This window comes from Accipiter gentilis, chromosome 1, assembly GCF_929443795.1.
Source record: "Accipiter gentilis chromosome 1, bAccGen1.1, whole genome shotgun sequence".
NCBI classification, from domain to species: Eukaryota; Metazoa; Chordata; class Aves; order Accipitriformes; family Accipitridae; genus Astur; species Astur gentilis.
Window position 1 is genome coordinate 1,467,405 of NC_064880.1, and position 22,163 is coordinate 1,489,567.

At 46.1% G+C, this 22,163-nt stretch overlaps 1 protein-coding gene across 3 annotated transcripts in view; it reads right to left on the reverse strand.

Annotated features, from left to right (window-relative positions):
- The window catches only part of PRDM16 (PR/SET domain 16), a 344,138-nt gene that overhangs the window by 39,658 nt on the left and 282,317 nt on the right, over positions 1-22,163 (reverse strand). For all 3 annotated transcript variants that reach the window (XM_049804650.1, XM_049804640.1, XM_049804632.1), the window contains exons 4-5: positions 11,499-11,633; positions 1,881-1,983 (exon numbers count right to left, since the gene is read on the reverse strand). In XM_049804650.1, the coding sequence (XP_049660607.1) occupies positions 1,881-1,983; positions 11,499-11,633 (238 nt within the window). The remainder of the gene's footprint in view (positions 1-1,880; positions 1,984-11,498; positions 11,634-22,163) is intronic.

Consider the following 22,163-nt stretch of genomic DNA (forward strand, 5'->3'; position numbering starts at 1 on the left):
TGAGAATATATTTATAGAAAATAGTCATCAAATAATAATGCGAAACTTGCAACAGGCTGCACATTCAATGAATGAACAGGAAAAGACATAAGTAATATGCCCTAGTAATGTCTTCACTTGAGAAAATTCATGTACCTTTTACATCGTTCTCTAACTTTCACTGTGTCAAGGAAACTAAGAGCCCCAGAAAATAGAGCAGAACTTTGCCAGTTCAGACTGATCTTTCTTTCATTTCAGGATCACAACGTACTTCACATGAGGTTAGGTTCCTGCAATGCTCTGTTACGATAGGGTTTTGTACTCGGGACTTGCAAACAACCGTTTTAAAGTAAGACTCTGTACCATTTTTGATTACTCTAGGTACGTCTGTGCTGCTGCCTTGTTTTTATAATATTTTGGGGAACGGCGTAGCACATCTTTCCTAGTTTTCCTGAGAGATCACTTCCACTGCACAAGGTGTTTGTACTGACAGGCTCTGTCACTCGCAGTGAAAGAGGCGGGATACCAAACGTTCGTCAGAGTCTCAGATGAACACTGAGAAAAGCACTCTAACAAAGGGAAAAAAAATCCTGGCGACACTCTCAGGTTGCTGGAATATTTCAGGCCACGTGTCCCGCTAACCTGCTCTCCTGTCGCTGACAAGAGCCAGCAACAGCTACTACAGAGAAGCATGCAAGGACCCTGCAAAGAGCAGGTGAGCAGCAACCTGTCCCCAGGGAATGACACCTCCTAACCGCCTTGCAACGGCCTCTTCCCAAACCCCTGAATCAGATCTGTAATCTTACTGTAGGAATTCTGGCTGCTCTGACTCTGCAGCACCACACGTTTCTGTTCTTTGGGAAACTACAGCTGAACCCAAAGCTTCCAACAGTCTGACAGAATGACAAGCAGAAAGCTCCGTGCTGCTTCTTAGTAAAACGGTAAGTACTTTATGGCCACCTTTGTGCACCATGGAGAAGGAAGGAGGACTCAAAAGTCTTCTCTTGTCTTTCTCCTTTCCCATCCCTCTCTACACGTCCTCTCAAATCTCACATAGCACCATTCTGGCGTAGGAAGAGAATCAAAAAACCTTAGCGCATTGCCCCTTGCTCTAGCTTAAAACGCTCACTTAACCTGGAAAGCATCATGGTCTTTTAGACAGTCTGTGCGATGATTGAACTTCAGGAATTAACAGCACGAGATTTAGAGGAAAATGGTGATGTTACTACACGAAGAAGTCAACAAGGCTCAGCCTTTCAGGTTGTTCCACACGCAATACGCGGTCAGGGAAACTTCTCCCTCTGCGAGCCTATTTGAGCCATGCACCTTGTCCGGTAATACCAACTCGCGGCAAGGCAGAAGAGACACTGCAGTAATAAAAATGTGACCTTTCTTTCAAAAATAATCACGCTTTTGGCCTTCGCTGCATCCCTGCAGGGTTTCAGAGGTGTCTATATTCTAGCAATAATAATTCAAGCGATGACTCTTCCATCCTCTGCCTGGATCCCCCTTTTCTGTGTAACCTCAAGCTCTAAAGACCAGTGTTTTGCAAGCCTTGGAATGGTTTGGCCCATTTTCATTACACCCAAAGAAACACGGTGACCCTGGGGATTAAAAAGGCACCTCCCACCATATTTAAAACCACAATGTTCCTCAAAGAGAAGAAGCAAAGAGAATTTGCATGCCTTGAGGTTAATAAAAACTCGCTTGCTATCGTTGACTAAGACAGCTACTCTCACCAGAGAAAGAGTGAAATTAAGCATCAAATATTAACAGTTACAGAAGGGGCAGGTACCGGATCAGGTTTTCGTCCCAGTTCAGCACTAACTGAGGTTCTCAACATTCCTAGGTTTGCTGGCGAGAAGTGCAAAAAGGTCCTATCTAGCAAAACGAGGCCTTACCTTCCATGCTGGGCGCCATGTTCCCAAGTGAATAACCACCTTCCTTCAAATACACCAAGAGCTCTTCTCCTGGCTCAATTTCTTTAATAACTTTATAATAGATCTGGGAATCAGAAACAAAAATTGAGAGACATGTTAAATATGCAAAGACTTGCATTTTACATTTTAACCAATAACTCAAATTATTCCAGCTAATAGGGGAGGCTGTCACTTGATTTGTGTGATAATTGCTGCCGAGAGCTCTTTTTTTTCTGCCTTTATTTTACACTAAGTGTGTCAGCGTTTCACGCGGCTTGGGCAATAAAGTAGTATTTACGGTAACAGCCTCTCTCGTTCAAATGACACAAAATCTCCCCATTGTTTTCCCTACCTCCTGTAAGCTTCGTGTATTTGTTATAGCGAAGGGAAGATTACGCTGATGGAATTGACGCGTTTAAGTCTCTGCTTCTCTAAGCTGAAATCGGCCTGATGATTAGAGAGCTGAATTAGCATGCCTTCATGGAATTAGTTGATAGATTACTCTCACCTAGAGCCTGAGGACCTGACCCCTAAGAACAAGATCTGAACCATTCCAGGTGAGCGGTTTGTCCCCACTCAGAGCTCCTGTCTAAGCCCAGAACCTGGACCTTCCGGAACGTACTGCGTGCAGTACGTTCACCTACCGTACCTTTGTCATTACACCGGAGGACAGACCCAGAAACAGGAACGGACTTCAGACACGGGCAGAGACCACATACCAGCCGGGCGCCCCATTCACGTTGCCCTTTGAAGAGCGTAGACCATGGTTCAAAGGATACCTAGGCCTTACGTGGTTTCCTGACCCCAAATGAGTTCTCGCACCCTAAGGATGCGTTTCTCGCAAAATATTACAATGAGAAAGAACCCCCCTTTATCCGAGGTGCACCGAAGCGTAACGTTGCAAGGCATCGACATATTAGCGCGTGCGTCCATACACACGACACGCTCATCTTTGCTGTTCTACCCCCAAACCAGACACCGTGGCAGTACAGCCAGTGACAACTGGGTTACGTGCCAGCGGACCCCAACGGCCCCATTCCTTCTGACAAGATGGCAGAGTTCGCGGGGAGGAGCGGAGTGCTGACAGCGGCTTATTCCTATCGGCAGGCAGAGAGCTTGCCGGTTCCCTGTAACGACCGATAACTAAATCGAATTCACAGTCAAACCCTGCTCGTGGGTACCGCGCAGCGTGGTGGCCGGGGCAGCTCTGGGCACGGAGAGCGAGCCCAGTAACTGCAACTGGGAGGGCATTTCGTGAAGACCTCCGCAAGGAAAACCGCGGGAAACGGCGGCAGAAGGAAATCGACAGCAGGACGGGAGTTTGCGTGACCGGCGAAGAAGAGGATCAGAACTCCACGAAATCCAAGAGACTCGGTGTCTCCCACATGTTTTCCAAATTTGTGGAGTACTCTGGACCCCGTCCTCTTCTAGCAAGAGCACCGTGGGAACTCAACGGATAACAGTAACTGCAAAGTTTTATTAGCGCTGCCTTCAATAGCACCGCATGAACCTCTTTTTCAGGACAGCGTCTACAATTTACCCAGAACGATTCCCTAAGCGAGCTGCCGCTCGGTCCCTGCCGGTCTAACGGTGCGGAGGGAAGGCAGGCGCAGAACTCCGCAACGCCAGCGCGGGCTGCGGTAACGGTGCCGCCGCGACGCGTGTTTTCTTCCCGGCGCCTCCTTTCCTTCCTTCCTCCACAGGGAAAGCGGGAAGAAAGGAAGGAGGGAAGCCTCGGGCCCCCGAGCCCACCGGGAGCAGCAGGTGTCCGACCACACACCCCCCCCCCCAACCCCCGGGGGGGGCTTCGGCTGCTGCCTCCCCCGAAGCCGAAGCCGCCCCGGGGTGGCGGCGAGCTGCGGCCTCGCTCGCAACTTCTCCCACAGCCTCCGAGCCGGGGAATCTCCCCCGACAGACTAACGCTCCCGGCGTTAAAGTAAAAAAGTAAGTAAGTAAAAAAACCAGCGATCTCTCCCAGGAACCCTCTTCTCTCCGCTTATACATCCCACCCCCCCCCCCCCCCGGCCGGGTGCGGGCTCCTCCGACGGCGGAGACAGCCCCGGCCGCTCCTCCGGAGCGAAAACCGTCGCTGCCGCCGCGACGCCACTCGCGGCCGTCCACGGCCTCCCCCCCCCCCCCCCCCCCCCGCTCCGTGTCCCAGCAGGGGGCAGGCTCCGCCCGCCGACGGCGCTGACACCCGTGGGGCCGGTCCCGGCGGAGCGGGCCGGGTCCAGGCAGGGAAAGGACCCGGGACGGGGTTGGGGGGGGGGGGGACGGGGACGACGGGGGACGGGGACGGAACACACCCGGGACGCCTGACCTGTCTGCTCCCGGCGAGGCGAGGCGGCTCCGGGGCTTGGCGGCGATCGTGAGGCGTCCCCCGCGGGCCGGCCGGTTCGTCCCGCCGGCGGCTCGGAGCCTCCCCTCAGCGGGCGCGGGGTAGGGAGGTCGCGGCGCCGATCAAAGGGAAGGGAAGTCGGGGCTGGAACGGCGGCGGCCGCCGGTTCCCGCCCGGGCTGGGGAAGGGGAGGGGGGGCTGCGGCAGCCCGGCGGCAGCGCCCGGGGCCCGGGCTTGAGAGAGCAGCGATCGCCATGGGCGAGGGAAAGGAAGGGAAGGGAGACGGCCCCCGCTTACGGCGGGGCGGCCTTTTAAAAAGACCCTTTCGGTAAAACACGGTCAGCACCACGTGTTCCGGCTCGGCGGCTGCCTCCGCTTATCCTCGCCGAAGCGTGGTCCCAACCTCCCCGCAACGCCATCCCGAAATTCAAGCCTCTTCCACAGCCCCCACTCATTGGGTGCGAACAGGCCAAGGCCGCCCCGCGGAAAAGGCCCCGGAATCCCTCCTCGGGAACGCGGCCGCAAACCCGAACGCTTACGAAGAGGAACGAAATCCAACCGCTTGCGACAGGCGAGGTGTCCCCCACCTGCCCAGATGCGTGGCAGAATCCTCGGCGTAATTCTCAGCGCCGCTTCCCGACGGTTCGCGACCGGGGTTTCCGCCGAAGACGCGTCTCGGCCTCGTCCCGCGTGCACAGCCACAAAAAGTGGACCCGGGCGGCTGGAAGGAGCCGAAAAATCCCGGGCACCGCGAAACGGGCAGCAAGGTGCCTGCTTAGGTGTAGATGTAAGGAGGCGAACGTACTTCCGAGAGACTGCACTTAACTCTTAGACGCGGCTCGGATGGTTCGTTTCTGTGGATCCCCCTGCAAACTACAAGTGGTATAAAACTCCCCTTTCTCTGATTATTTTTTTTCGTTTGCACCTCAGCCCTCTTTCCTGCCTGCTTGTTCAACGGGAAGAGCCTTTCCCAGGACCAAACCACCCTCAGTTTGATGGCAAACCTGCCCGAAAAAAAACCAAAACAAAGACTAGGAATAAGCACAGAGCTTGACTCGGAAAAACAGAACTCGGAATGTGCCGTCACTGGCAGCTAGCTAAGAGAAAAAAGAAAAGAGCTCAAAATAGCTATTAACAGACATTTCTCTTTCAGCTAGTAACCCAAAACCAAATCGGCACTAAAATACAAACCACGATCTAAAAGGTTACTACGCCTAGTTCACAGATACATTCACAAATTTTACATCGGGAAAATCCTTCAGAATTACAGTACTAAATTAATTACAATACCAAAAGGCTAACGTTGCCCCTGTATCACAGTCAGTAACTCCTTTCCTCTCCTGTTTGTTCTCAGAACAAAGTAGCCTCTTGTATATAAAACCAAGTCTGTTACAGTCTTTCAAGAAATATAGTACGAGCTCCATTAATGATTAGGGAAAAGTTGGATTCTGCTGGAGTCACATTAATTTCATCAAACATTTCATTATAATAATTAACTTCATCTTGCAATCACGCTACTGATGGTCGGAATTAATTAAAACTACTGCTGTGTGTCCTTTCCTTTTTTATTTGTTGTGCACCGAAAAAGACCAGGTTTACTAATCCATCAGAACGTTTACATTCATAAATCATTTATGTTCATCATTTATATTAAAATTCCACACATCATCATTTCTTCTTTCCTACAACAAAAGGGGCACCTCTCCTAATTACCAGCCCGTTTTATCTACCACAAAATAGTTAACAATATAACTAGGGTTTGGGTAGTGCTCTCACAGATGACTGAAAGTACTACGTTTCTTGATTTTTATCAAAATTATTCTAGGCACGGGGCACTGAAGAAAGAAGAAAAAAAGGAAAGCAAAAAAAACCCCAGAGGAATCCTTTTCCCGTCTGGGCTTGATATACAGATCTGCTCCGTAACTGCTTCTGTGGATGTAAACTCGGTGTAATAGAAAGCTGGCTCCGGCTATAACATTTTGCAGCATATAACCAAGCAATTTGGTACAATTACTGAAAGTATCGATAATGCAGAGCCGCAACACGCAATCACATTCTGGGCCTGATCTCGCTCAGAGCGGAGCACAAAGTAATCAAAGCTGTACATCTTTTCTCCCAGAAAAAGTGTTCTTGAGACAGACACGGCTCAGAAACAATGCGGTAATTGTTTAACCGTTTCCAATATCAAGGCAATAGGTGGAGATGAAACACGTCAAGTGAGAAAAGTACGTCCGAGTATTACCTCATTATTTAGGGATCTTTCATAAGAAACAGCACTGTTTACCTGCCGGATGAGTTATGTCTACTATTTATCTTCGCTTCATTGCTGCAACGCGTTTGTACTTTGGGGAAAAAAAGAGCATTAGAGAACTGAGAAAACAGCTGCAGTGTTTACCTAAAGATCAAAAAACACACCCGCTAATTACATCAGCGTGCAGCAGAAGCGACGGACAAAGACAATTTGAAATGAGCTAAAAAGCGGTTGCTTTCCGTTCTTGTCTTGCAAATAGTTAACTACACTAGCAATCCAATGAAATAAGGAGGCAAATATTTCTCCCTACTGTTCGTCTAAGACAACTATCAGACCTATATATGTGTCTGGCTGGCTCAAGGAGGAGCGAACACGTAAAAGTTTGGCCTCGTGCATTTCTGGCCAGAACAGGGCTGCACATTTTGCTTTTGTTCAGATGTTTTCCTCCTTTGGAATCGCCTTCCCTTTGTTTCAACTGAGCCACATTGCTTTTTATTTCCTCTTTTTAAGGCGTTGTATTACATACCTAGGAATCCTGACCAGAGTCACTGAATACGTATGGTAAAATACATATAAAAATCTCTATTATACACATGCATGTAAGAGTGGCTTCTTAAACAGAGGCCTGATTTTTTCCATCACTGTAGCTCCTGTTAGTCCTCCTTTTTTCCAATATATATAACACAAACAAAAGTGGCAGCTATCCTGAGAGCAAGCTCATGGCTATTACATTTATTACATATACTCTGTTTAATATTACAGTCTCCTGAATAAGAACAGCTAAACTGCTGAAGTATTTGACCCATGAAGGCAGCAGTAGCAACATGAAAAAATCAAGCAGAAGTCATGTATCATTTTCCAGAGGCATTTAGCAAATCGTATCATTTTTCTACCATTCTTTTCCAGTCCTCCTTTAGAAACACAATTATCTCAGTCAATCAAGGATCTTCTATTCTTTTCAAATACCTATCAAGAACAAATATAAAGAAAACTGGCTAATGTTATTTTACATTTGGAAATTGGTTTCACAATTGAAAAATAGTTAATGAAATGTCTCAACTAATCTCTTTCTAAATAGCAGCATTTTAATCTGTAAATTGGGGGGAAAAAAAAAACAACCTTTCGGAGGTCCAGATTCTGCTGTCAACTACTTCACTAAAAATCCAGGAAAATTCTCTGTACATTCCTGGGAATGTTCCCAAGTTACAGGACTGTAAAGAAGAACAGAATGGGGGGGAACGGGGCAAAGCACCATCTCCCCATGTAAACATGTTTATTTTTTTCCTGAAAAGCAAATGGTTTTGATTAAAAGCTTGTCCTGGCTCTTATCATCACAATGCTGCTTAGTTATTTTGTGGGTAAACTTTTAATGCAAAAGCTTTTCTTTTCTTTACCTACTTACAAACAAACCCCACATCTTTGCATGCCTACTGAACGGGAACGATAAAGCCTTTCTCCCTCTTTTTGAGTCCCTGTTATGGAAAAAAAAAAAAAAAAAAAAAAGTACCCTGCTAGCAACATGAAATTAAATAAAGTTAAACCCAGCAGCGTTAGGAGATAGGACTAGGTAGAAATCAGCAATGCTTAGTCACTCTGAAAATTTATAACATGTTTCCGGCTTTAGGAGTCACTCTCGTAAGGGCCTGAGATCTCTCTCTGCTTTCCGAGCCCTCTCCTTTCTCTCACGCGGGATGCTCAGAGCACCGGCACCCAGCAGAATCTCCCCTCGAATGAGCCGTGCGTGGGGCTTCGTGCACAAGAAGGAAAGTTTGAAGTCGACGCGACTTTAGTTTTCTAAATATATCCCACAGGGAAAATGAGGGGATTCGTTTTTAAAGCATACAATGGCCCTGGCCACAAACAGACACTTCTGCGAGGAATCCAGCTCAATCCCCTTGACTTCAGTGAAGCAATCACATGAACAAAACTGCTCACACTCAGCGGTATCCGCAGGAAGACGCTCTGTAGCGCACCCCCCTGCTTTTTATTAGCATGGAACTCGCACTGACATCAGCTAAATAAAAAGTAATGAAGTGTAAAACCATTTTGTACCCTCCAACTAGGCCTAACTACGGCATCTTTGAAAAGGTATGCCACTTTTGCTTTGGTATTTAGCAGTCCAGTGTTTCTTAGGACCAGGATGAAGGACTTGATTTTGCAATCTAGTAATTTTATTTTGAGTGCCCAAGAGTTCCAATACAGGGGGGTTGTATCCAAAAGGCCCCTTGGCTACTTCTGAATTATGAATTTGCCGAGTTTGATGAAAACAGGGATCAGCTCGCAGACATACATGCTTGTGGACTGTTTCACATTTTTCTCTTCTATTTATATTTGCATCTTACCCTCTTAGTTTTCGTGACCACCAAATACACTCACAGCCACCTTTATCCTTTGAATCTTCACAGTCCAAAAGAATTGTTATCAGTTTCAATAAAAGAAGTAACCACCAACTAACACCAGAATCTTTCCAGGAGAGAAAGTACTGAGACTTGGTTTTGTGTAGCAGTGATGCGAGAGAAAACTTGGAACGAACAGGAAATTCCAGAACAAACATGGTTAAATTGTCTCCTCTATAAATAATAATACAAGACTCCACAAAGATTTTAACGTGCCACTGATTGCTGTAAATACTGCCGCCGTTCAAATGAGTCCGTAGGCTGTCATAATCAATAGCTTAGGAAATAGTATATCCTTACTCTGACTTTACTCCTCCCCCCCAAAGCATCCAGTGCCTCTAGTTATCAATCACCATCATCTGCTGCTTCTTACACTGGATTTTTTCATTCCCACCAGCTGGCCTGACCTAAGACTCTTCAATCTTTCAGGAAAGAAGGCTGACGGGGAGAAAACATTTTGTTTTGCTACTGTTTCGCTATATTCTGCACCTTTTTATTTTCTTCCTCCTGCAGAAGCATTTGCTTGCTACCCACTCCCTCTTAAATTTTAGTATATTTATTTATTAAGAAGTTGTAAAAGAGTGGTCATTGCAGAAAAAAAAATAAAGAAAAGATGAGTGTGTATGATAAACAGCTGTTCTTTCCAATCAGATTGCTGCATGCACTAAAAATATGCACAACCAAAAATCTCCAGATGAGGGACAAGGACAGAAGGACACGCAGTGGACTAGGCTTAGAATAAAATGTGATACAGCCTTCAGGTTTCTGACCAATTTTGTATACGTATGTAGACCTTAATCTAAGCATTTCTAAGAACCTGGGGAAAGCCAGCAGTGTACAAGCTAACGTCTTAAAAAGAAGAAATGGGCATTCATGTAAAAAAAACAACCTGTATGAACTCAGTTTCTTTCCCCAGTGTAAGACTTTTTTTTAAGAAACACGAATTCAAAATATTTGGGTTTTCTATTCCTTTAATATTTTTGCTGCTGATAAAAATTTGCGGTACGAGCTTCGCTACCCTTTTGCAAGGATGAATGCTAGGCAAGAGTCACCTACGTAGACCGCTGAGCAAAACTGTACCATTAAGAAGTGAACATACCTAGCTGGCTAAAGATATAGTTAGGTGCAAAGTGCTGGAAAGTATTAGACAGCATACGCAGCTGCGCTGGTCCTGTTCAATCTTCCGGGAGTCCAAAAAGGACTAGCCTTTAGTCCTAGATCCCTTAGCCTAATAGTGTGTGCTCTGACAAGCTGTAGGATGCACAGAAGGGAAGCCGGATCAGGCACAGACTCCTGCAAACCAGTATTTTCCGCGCAGAATGAAGGACGGTGAAGGACCTCCGTAACAGGTGAGGGAAAATGTAATGGCCCCCAAGATATTTATCCTGTCATTCTGTGAAGCTGAGACACAGGAGCAGCCTTGTGTGTGTCACAGAACGCACCCAGCAGCTCACGGTGTAAGACAAGGAGTTGATGATAAATGTTGGCTCTTGGTTAGAATACTCCTTGTTGTAAGAGCACTTGTGAGTAGTGGCGAGTGGGCACTGAAGCAATCAGCAGCTCATTTTAACTAAGCAGGCTGAAATTCAGAGCTTTGTGCCTCTATCTCTTCTAGACTGCTTAAATCATGACCATTTGTGATATTTTTGGGTCGGGTTTTTTTTCTGCATCCAAAGTTAAGTTATTTAAAAGCACTTTAAAACAGGAACTAAGTTCACAAAGTGGGCTCACGTTTTGGCGCACCCTGAGCTATTCTCGTTTTATGTGAGCCAGCTTGCTTCAGATTCACTCTAGCTTCCCTGTCAGCTACAGGTTTTTAAATGTTTTTATTAGAAGTGTAGTTTTCCATCCTCAGCTCATTTTTTGTCTGCATCCAAATACGCCTCCAGTTTGCTAACTGGTAGTAACATTAAGACTGCATTTCTCATTTAAGTTAGGTCTGAAACAGTAACTTATATTTGAATTGTACTCAATTTGAGGTTTGTAAAACTCCCAACTTGGATTGCTCATCTTGAATCCATTTTGGGGTTTAAGCTTCAAAGAACTTTACAAACATTAGCTAGCGTTATCAAAACCCTATTAATTCCATGTAACATCCCTCGCCCACCTCCCCACCTAGCGACCGTTCCGTCAGCACTTCTGTAATATGCCTATTAGGTTTTTACTTTTCCTCCTCTTCCTCCTCCTCAGCAGACTCCCAAACCATCTCCCATTCTCACTCCCCTCTTAAATACAGACAACAACTGAGTTTACAGCTTGGAATCGCGCTGTCAACCGGTACCGTGAACTTTCTATAGTTTTGCTGGGAACGAAATACCCACCACTGGTTTCCATTTGTCTCGTTGTGTTCTGTTAACGTAACCTATGTTTCACACCCGGCGTTAACGTTTCACACGATCTTCCCACCACAAAAGGAGTCAGGGACTGGAAGATCACATGAGTCCAGGGGTTTTAGATCATTTCAGGAACCCCGCAGCAGCGCTGCTGAACAGACGAATCCCTCAGTCGCTTCCATTCGGTGCTGCCACTATACACCATCCTCTGGCCAACCCACCCCAGCATCTGTTGAAGTGTTGAGGTGAGCACAGCAGCCTAGTAATTGCCAAAGTCATTACCTGGTCGTTAACGTGACACACGGCTAGATTCTGTTCATCACAGGAACAGGCCACGCGGATGTACTTCAGCCAGTTCCCAGCTCCACTCTGGCTAGCATCAATACAGAATTTCTCATTTCCCAGGTCATCGGCAATCTGTAGAACAGGAGAAGAAGAAATACATGGGTCATCTGATATTAAACGATAGCTACAGAAAGAAGAAAGAAAGAAAAGAGAATTATTTGCAACGCAGGATTCCAAACAAGAAAGAGAAAGGAGAAAGCTGGACGGTATATATAATTAATAGAGACCTATGACAAGACTAAAATCCACTCTTAGTCACAATCTGAAGTTCCTGGTGAGCAGAACCTCCAAGGACATGCATCAGAGTTGTCCATGAGTAACAGGCTCAGAATTGCAACTGTTATGGAGACAAACACCCAGTTCTAGTATCCACACCAGCTTAATTAATCAAAGCAGATAACTTCTCCAATCTATACCGATTTTAATGACAAGGCTCCATCTTCACGTTATCTATTTTATCCTTTCACGCAGGATCATTTTTTATTATAAATAAAAAACTGCATTCCTTTTTTTAGTCAACTTTCAAAGCAGTTCACTTTCCACAGTGCTATGAAGTCGTATTTTTAAAAATGCTATAACAAATGATGCTTTCATTTATATAACTACAACACTAGAAATTCACTTAACACTAGAGGATCTGTGTGGTTGAAGGTGAAATAAAATTTGGCTAGTCTTCAAAAGATGAATCCTTCCAAATAAAACCCCCCAAATACTTTAAAGCCCAGGTGTGGAAAAACCAAGGGTTAATTAAAGGGTTGTGGTCTAAGGAAAAGCAGTGTTTTACCAGGAAGACTCTTAGCACTTCTTCTTTCTTAAGACAGTCAAGGAAGTTCGATGACACCGAAACAGAAAAGACGCTCAAGCGTTCCATACCAACATCTGTTATGATCCATTTTGCAACTCACTCAAGAAAGCACTTTTTAAAAATTACCCAGGACACCACCAAAACGAGGAAGAGCCTTTTGAGTCCTAAGTATGGCAAGACTATACTCTGCTCATAAGCAGGCCTCCTTATTACAGAAACTCCTTTTTTCCCTAGACTTAGATTTCCCTCCACCCCTCCCAGACCCTGTGTCACTGCAAATTACTTCAGTCATCAAAAGCTCTTAACATGCTTTTACTAGCAATTAATTCTCTCAAAATCTCATGGGATACGATAATACTTTCCCATCTATTTCAAGACAGAGAAAAAAGAAAAAGGTAGGAACAAAGGAAAGGAAAAATTAAAACACGGCGATGACAGCAACAAATCAAGTATAAGGTCGGGCTGAGAGATCTTGGAGCGACGTCGTCAGCCGAGACTCTCGCTCTCCAGCTCCAAACACCCGCGGAGCATCGGGACATGCCAGCACGGGCTCTGCGACCCTCCGGCACCAGCCCGGGCTGGCCGCCCGGCCTGCAGCATCACCAAGAGGGCTCCCACCTCTCTGCACTGGTCCCAGTAGACAGACCCTGGCCTCTCACCTCCAGCACTAACCCTGTTTTGTCAAGCTACGTGTGCTGAAATGGACGAAGGGAGAATCATTCCGTTAGTATTTGGCTTCTTCCTTCCTAATCAAAACATGGCACTGAAGCTTCACTGAAATACTGCTTTTTCTCCCAGAACATGGGTGCATTTGGGACAGAACTGGTGAGAGAAACAACCCTCCCTGTGTTCACTTTCCTTAATCCCCTGCTTGGGAACACTCTAGCAGTTGCTTACCAATTAGATTTCAGTATTTAGCTAAATGGATAGGCTCTGTCTCTAATAACAGTAAAGCGTAGAAGGTCAAAGAGCTGCATTGGAATAACGCACAAAAGGATTTTAAACAAATACTACGCACGGCAACACCATGCACCCAAATTGTCCGTTAGTTTCACAACACTCTTGTGAGGCGTTCCTAATAAACTCGCTTTATAGCTCAAGAAATAAGACAAAGAGATGGACCCTGTAACCTGGAGTATTCTTGCACGTTCGTATGTTTTCAGGTTACCGCTCACGTTCAGTACCCGGAGCAGGGCCCCACCTCACCTGACGCTGTGGATTAGAGTCCCAGGTCCCGAGTTGGGCATTCAGACGACAATAATGAGGCATATGCAATTAGTGACCACTTCAGGCAAGTTTGGCTTCAGTGACTCCCCCAGAACACAGTAGCAGCAGCAGTGATGGAGTTTAGTTTTCAATTCAACTGTCTTGGCCACAAAACATCATCCTTCCTCTTGGAGAAAAACCCTGCCTTGCTCGTGCCTCGCATTCCAGCTTCCTGAGTAAATAAAGCAGGAGTTGCACAGGCAACGTCCTTTGCCACACTGCCCCAGTTAATTTCTAGAGCAGATCTATCTACTCAGGTTCGGTAAATGAAAGAGAGCTCCCCTGTCCAAACCGATAAGCAATTCACAAGTCAAAAACTGCACTGCGAGACATTTTCTGCTGGCGCTCTTGTTAAAATTACGTTAGCAAATTCTGGTTTACGTGAGCTAATCCTCAGTCATTTGTTTCATTTTCATCTTGTTCGTTTTGTTTTTGAAGCAAACTCTAACAGCAGCAATCCCTCCTTGTGTTTTTACACGTCGTGCACGTGGCTCGCCGCTGCGGGAGGGTTCGTGATGCACCACAGCAAACCCAGCAGCCGTGCAAGTGCAGCGGCAGCAGCAAGTCCCCGTCCCCTCGGCAGCTCTCCGGCTCTCTGCTCTCGAGTCTCAGAGAGAGGAGAGGGTAAATGATGTCTATTCAGGCACTCAAGAGGACTGCAGGGCAGTAAACATAAATCTTTTGCCCATTTCCATGGATTTCACTCCATGCCACCTAGTTAATTCCCAGTTATCCAGCTCTGCCTCTGAGCCCCAGTCCCAAGCATTTTGCCAGGCAGCCCTAACTTCCAGGACTCAGGGGGGTTTTTTCCTCCAAATCCCAGGTTCCTTGCCCATCAACCCTAGCATCTTTTCCCTGTCTTGCCCCAATACACATTCCTGAGCTTGCAAACCTCTCAAGTCCTCCATGCCTGTCCCCTTGCCAGGACGAGCCTCGGTCCCCGCTCCTCGTGCACCGTCTCTCTCCTCCCTCCTTCCCACCTCCGCTGTAGCCGGCACCGGGTCTCCTCGCTGCCAAAGCCCTGGCCCGCTCCCCGCTCACTCTTCAGTCCCCACAGCCCCACCGAGCCAGTCGCACTCAATCCCATCACTTCTCATCACCCACCGGTTAAACACCTCCACCCCAGCCCTCCCCTGGCTTTTCATCTCCCAGTTGCCTTCTCTACCATAACCAGGGCTTCTCCCACGGTTCCCTTTTCTAAGGGCAAAAAAGAAAGGCATCAGAGGAATTTCCTTGGGCAAACGAGTCTCAGATCACTAAAACACGTTACTGAACGCAGCCAAGAGCTGACATCCCCCCCCCCCCAGCAGGAGCTAGCCATTTCACAGCACAGAGCAGCGGGGTTTCCAGCTCCACACATTTAAAAGACGAGCTGCTGCGCTTTGCTGCAGGTTCTCGGTGGCCTTCGAGAGCCGGAGCCCTTCCCCTGCCCTGCCCCACGCTGGCCCCGGGGCTGCGAAGGTGTGAACTCCTGTGGCCAGGGCTACATCGGGGAGGAACACCTACAGATCTGGGTCCGGCCATACATAAGCACTGTTTCCACAGTGGCCGTGTAAAACTGTACGCTTGCCATTAACCCTCCATCTGCCAGAATGCAGGAGGACCGCCAAGGTTAGGTCTCATGCCAAAGTAACGGACGATGAGAAAAGCCAGTCAGGAATCACCAATGTATGCCACGTGAATCAAATCAAAGACCTATTGCATGCAAAGGGATTTGGGGAGCGTGTGTGATTGCTCTTTTTTTTACTGTAGATACTTCCCTCAAAATCGGTTGCACTTATTCAGGGACCTGAAGTTTTTCAAAGAACCACCCGGAGGTGCTGAATTTACTCTTCAGTGATTGGGAGGGGAAGGGAGATCCCACCGAAGCCCCTACTCTTCCCTAACTAGACTCCTTCTCAATAACTGGTACTTTCTAGATGCCCTCGATTACCTCCCCTTGAGCTTGACTGGTAATAGCAAAGGCCTGATATACAGTGGTAACGTCACAGGAAGCCATGTGAGGTAGTTTGGACTCTGCAAGAAAAAACAACAAAAAAAACTGTTCTTCATGTGGGCTGAAAAACTCTACTGAGTTTAGTCAAGCTAGTATAACTTCTGTTTTATCTCAGGGAACCTCTAGGAACATGGAGGCTGACTAAAGCTCTTGACTGTTGTTGAGATTAAAGCACTTGTCTTGGCCTTACCGACCCCAAATTAGCCAAGAAAGGTGCCTAGCCAAACCAGCACCCAGAGGGGCAGGAGGGGGAATACACCTAGACCGAAAGTGATAACGGTTCCCACAGAAATTGTCTGGAAAACAAACCCGAGATGAATCATCAATGTTCAGCTGTTAAATTGAAGCCACTGAACAGTCTGGGTATATAGCATATAGTTTTTAATGGTTTGAATAAGCAGCAGCCCACTAACCTCCCAGTACCATTAATTTACACAGCAGCAATCAGTGAAATTAAGTCACCCTGGGAATACAATCTGGCAAACTCCAGGACTACACAAATACACTATTTTATTTCATAGCTGTATCTTACAGATACCCCTCTCTCATATTTTAGAATTGTTTGGTGGAAGACACTCAAATAGCTCTGGGAAAACCCAGAATTCAGCTCAAATTCACCAACTGTTTTGCAAGGCCACTGCACAAGGCTCGACAGCTCTGCTTCAGACTGAGGTCCTGTCTTAGCTAGAAATCACCTGAAACTCTGTGGTTTTATCTGAGTGGAGCTTTAAAACCCAAACAGGGGGTGTGAAATCTCACAGATCAAAATGAGAAAAAAGGAGGTTGTATGAAACCCTGAGAACTTAAGCCCATGTTTTTCACACACACTCACTCTACTCCATAAATAGAACAAGGTATCACAAACGAAGGCCCAGCAGCATCGCTGAATGATGTTTTGCATATTACTATCCCTTATAGAATGGCTTGCTTCTGTTGTTATCCATAAGGAACCTATGAAATTGGAAGAGCTGGAAAACAAAATAAATGTTCTGGAGGTAGAAGAGAGTGGACAGAGTATTACCAGCAATACCGTTGTTAAACAGCAGGAAAGTTATCACTTGCCAGCTGAACCACAGTAAAGTAATTACGCGAGTTCTCCTCTCCCATTACATGTATTAGTAAAAGGCGATATTTTTAACTAGGGAATTTCCTAGGATTTTTGCTAACGCGTTTTTCCTTTGCAATGGCAGTAGGCTAGAAGCAAGTGGGCAAGTCCACTGATGAGAGGCTACAGTTCAGGCTGAAACACTACAATTGCATTGGAGCAGACGGGCTGACCCCGAGATGGTCATCGCGGCAGTGCAGCGTGCGGTGGAGCATCTGCACGTGGAGCTGGCCAGTTCTGGGAAGAACTGCAAAACGTACGAGCAACTGAAACGCACCCGAAAAGGAGGAGTACCACTCCGTCGTCACATCCCTCAGCCGTGGAAGCATCACTGTCCAGCAGCACGTAAGGGCAGGAAATACCGAGCCTGTAATTAAGCCACTGAAGAGGGAGTCAAGGCATGCGGGATCAAGTTCTCAACCTCTGCAAGTGCCTCCCTGGAACGATGTCCCTTCCTTCGCATTCAGACTGCGCCCGCCACCAACGGACAGAGGGTGGCCTTCCGCTGCCACCCGTAGCACCCGTACAGGAGCAGAAACTCCTTCAAACCCGTACATTTTAGCTGTGCTACCTTTTCATGCACACCAGAGAGACCTGACCGACTTTCACTTCTTCCATGTGCTGCAGTTTCACTCGCTCGCTAATTCCGAGCAAGAAACATTCATCAGGAACGAGTAAAAAAACAATCGCAACAGGATGTAATGATGTGGAACAGATTATTAGTAAAGTTGTTTAGAATGGCTCGTCTACAGTTTTACTTGGTGTAAACCCTTGTAACTCTAGATTTCTCTAGCTTTCTAATTTTCAAGGAACGTTATCTGCCTGATTAATAATAGCATTTGTTTCTGCGTGCCCACAATCCAGGAGCAAAGGAAGGTAAGTACAGGTTAGACTACTAGTTATTTAGTCCCTGACACTTAGGTATTCGTTAGATACTTGCAATTTATCGCAGATACAAAAAAAAAAAAAAAAAAAGCAAGATACTATATACAATAACATAGGCTATTGCCTTTAAATGACAATAGTTCCATAAAATTACCAGTATTGGCAAACACGTAGTATATGCCTTTCCCCTACAGCTGAAATAAAAATACAGGTGATATCTCCAAAGTTCGCAAATACCTTAAATGTTAATTTACTGGGATGCTTTGATATTTGTCTCACAAAGTATCAAACTATCTGGAAAGGATGATTTTTCTCAGACTCAGTGAGATACAGGATGCGTAATCAACTGATCCTACAAAGTGCTGCAGGACCAGTTACAGAGTAGGGGCGTTTTTGAGTGAGTCCAGCTCTTTGTGGTTGACACCTCTAATTAAAGATCAAGTTCACACACTCACGCTCTTTTCTGATGTTCTATATGAAGGTTACATCACCATTTAAAAAATACTCAGAAATCCAGTAGCGATCACAAATTACTACCTGCAGTATATATTTTGTCCTCTGTCAAATGTGCACACACAGGATAACGTTCTAAGACCCTCTTTCCCCCACCTTAAAAAAACTCCGGAAAAACAAACTGAAACCTTTCACCACATCTTCTTCCAGTTTAGACCAGAAGGAAATCAGAAATTTCCTCTGCTGAAATTCTTCAAACCAACTGTTTACAAGTCATTGTCAGTAACAAAAAAGATTTTCTATTTCAAGGCTTGCTTTTGGAGTGCACATAAATAATTCATTTCTATATGTTTTTTAGAAGAAGCGTGACCAGCACCAAGAGATCACTGTTGCTCTGAAGAAGAGCAAATGGAGAAAGAAAAGGCAGGCAACTAGTATTATCTAGGGGTAAATTAAAGACAGCAAATGGAAGCACAGCGGGATTCATCCCGCAGCGGACTGCTGGAAGGCTCAATTCACCATAGCCACCTGATTTGGGATGTACTCACCAAAATAGTCATATCTAGCTCTATTAAAGCAACTGGTTATTCACAGTTAAGACCAGAACTAAGTTCATCTCTACCAAGGCCTAATCAGTAGCTTTAATCATAAGACCATTAAACCATAGATATGCCAGACAGGTGAAGGCTGACATCAGATATTTAGCACCAACAGAGAGAAAAAAAAAAAAAAAAAAAAAAAGGCCACGGGAAGAAGAAAGCCCAACAGAAAATCATGCATAATTAGCAGCAGCAGTCTGACTTGGTGGAGTTGAAATTTAATAGTTGTACTTTGGCTCGTTCTTTGCGCTCAGGCTAGCTCTGAAATCAGTGAGGTAGTAGAGAGGAAAAGGGGAGGGGGGAGAAAGGGGGAAAGGTAAGGGAGGGAGGAAAAAGAGAAAAGAAATTGGTAATTAGTAGTTGGTAACATTTTTTGCAAGTCTAAAACCATTACGTGCTGATATTCCAGTTGGTTTCAGGGCAACGGGCTACACCTCCTTGACTGTCTAAGATCTGAACTACAGGATCACTGCCCCGCAAAGCCGTGCTCAGTGCAAGAACACATTCTGTCTGCCTTACCTTTTCGCCAAGTTAAACTACAGGCGGCCTGGGACAGACATGTGCGCTTGCAGATCTGTTGGAAAAGTAAGCTTTCATCTGGACTGCAGCCTGTGGGCATTCTCATAAAGTTAATTACTGTGGGAGCACTTCCTTTGCCTCATCTCCCTCTGATCAGTCTTCCGTTTTATCCCACCCACCCAATCATGGATTCCTCATAGCTTTTTTTCAAGGAACATACCAAAAAACTAAGTTCATCTTTTTTTCCCTTTGCTGCAGATGGCGAGTTCAGCATATACTTTTATTTATTAACCCAAAGCACCTCCCATCACTTTTGTCTTCAAATCCAACAGTTCATCCAAGTATTCTCAACTGCGCTCCCCTTCCTTGCCAGCAACAGTGCCACGATTTTGTCTTGCTGAGATGTTTGCGATCTTCTCCCCACTCCGAAGTCCCCATCCTTCTCCTCTTCAGTCTATCTGGTTAAAACAAATGCACCTTCATGTCCATTTGGACTACAGGGGTTTAAACTGGCCCGCTGGAGAGACACGAATTTTGGATCCGGACCCAGAATGCTGGCTGTGGCTGTGGTTCAGACTCATCTCTACCCAGCCAAAAGGAAATTGTTGTCATGTTCCAGGACTCACTTTGCAGCTTCATCTGCTGTCTGCTGAACAGCGTTCAGGATTGGAATCCAAAAGGCTCATTGATCTTGCAAAGGCTCTGTTTCATAATTTATTAACATCAGAAATGCTGAGTTATGAAGCAAAAGTTATGGAAAAATTCTCTTGAACGTTTACAATTTTTTTTGCACATCATTTGAGGTTTCCTGCTTCTCTAATTTGTGGGCTCTCTGTTGGGTTGTTTCTTTCACGTTTTAATGGGCAGCGTCCAACATTTGGCCTCCGCAGAGGTGTGCTGTAGGACTGGAATGCCTAGGGATCTGTCGTCAGTTAGCTTAATGGATTCCTAGTGTGCATGAAGAAACGAAGCAACCATGAGTTTGCCATCAGTGACCCAGCGTCCTGTTGCTATAACATCCCTCCCCAGAAGCCGAAAGTGTAATAAACCTTCTCATCCCATAGTTGCAGGATCTGCTTTTGACAGTTTGGCTGATGTACACATTTTATTTGGCAGGAGTTAGAGGGAGATTTTTTCCTTTTTTTTTCCCTTTTTGCTTTAATGACCCACAAGCTGATTTAGAGCAATAAACTGTTGCCATGAAGTTTTGTTGTGTTTCTTTTAAATAAAGGGGAGGGAGGGACTGCTACAATTTATGACTTTCAGAAGTAACTGAAACAGAAAGTCCATTCTTGCCACAAAATGAAGAGAAAAAGACTTCATCCAGAGAAACACCTCTGTCAATGTGTAGACATGAAGCCTAGATGAACTCATAAATTCAGCACTCTGCCTGCAATTAAGCAGGCTTCCTGGTGATTTGACAAAGAGTTAATGAGAAACGTGTCAGACAAAAACAGGTCATAGCACTGCAAACCGATGGGAAGAGCAGCTGAGCCAAACCCAACTTGCTTGCTGCCCCCAGCTTAGGGCCACAGGAAAAGCTCTAAGTATATTCAGTGAGAACTACTTTTCTTTGTGTAAATTTCTTGTCCAAACATACGGTCCTCCAGCACAGCCGGGAGTCAGCTTCCCATCCCCAAAAATGCCAGACGATAAGGAGAGAAAACGCTATTCCCTGAAAGCCTCTACCTGCGCTTTAACTTACGCGTGCGCGGTAGACCTCTCGCCACCGAGCGAGCTACTCGGGCCCTCGTCTTCAAATCTCTCGTACGTGCGTGGTGCAGAGGACTCCGCGTTCCAGTTCTTAGCGCTCTTCAGCGACTGCAGGATCAGGGAGCTTGATTCATCCGCGACTGACTGTCCGGCTCTGTGGCCATCCTCAGGAGTGTCCTCAGCATCCACATTCGCTCCTGTTTGCAAGCAGACTTTGGGATTTTCGGCAGAATGGCCGGGCGCGCAGGAACCGCGGGCTCTGCGACAAAAGCCCAGCGTATCCAAACATTGGGAAAGCTCAGAGGAGAGGAAAAGAAATCTTTACGGATCTCCTCCTGTCAAACAAGCACGTTGCTGTCTCACCAGTACCGAGACAGAGCCGGGAGAACCACGGGCGTGAGGCAACCCAGCTGGATCGCGCCGGGGCCGGCGGGATCCATGATGCCGGGCAGAGGCAGGAACGGCCGCTGCAGCCAACGGGAGGGAGACCGATTCAGGTTTTTAAAAGAATGAAACGTTTTTGAACTTTCACTCCCACTCAAGCCACACGTCTGGAGTGGAAATTTTCCACTGGTGTATGCGTTTCTGAGTCTGCTGCGGTGCTACCGTATTATCTGGTTTCTTGCAGGATCTGAAGGAAAAATATCAGCAAGCTGCAGGGAAGGCTGTTACTGAGACATACTTTTGTCACGGAAAAATAACCTTCTCATTCTTTTCTCCACCACATCTAAAGAACACGAGAAATCACGTGGAACAAGGCTGTTTTCTACCAAAACGTCCTGTTCAATTTCCAAAGCAGAGGAGTCTGGATAGCTCACACAAGCTTTGGGAGCGAGGCTGAATTTCTCGAGCCTGTTTGAATCCAACCGAGCCTTTTGAAGGTCTGCCCATTATTAAATGCTATTCTCTTACGTACCAGCACAGAACAGCCAGCGAGTATTTCCTATGTGTCAGTTAGCTTTGCATGAGGAGAAAAAGTCTGCAAAATTGCAGTGTCATCGATGTGTCTTTCAAGCACAGCAGATTCATTCCAGCTGAACGTACATCAGACCTGACCGTAAATACAAAGCCTCGCAGGAGAAACTGACAGAAGCCATAATTATATAGCACACCGTTTACAGAGCTCGTTAAATATGATCTCCACGAAGGCATCTCCTGCTCTACAAAGCAGCTTGACGCAACAGGCATCACAGTGTTTCAAATGATTACGCTGTGGAGCAAGTTCTGTGCAAAGGGAGAAAGAGGAGAAGCTGAGAACTCT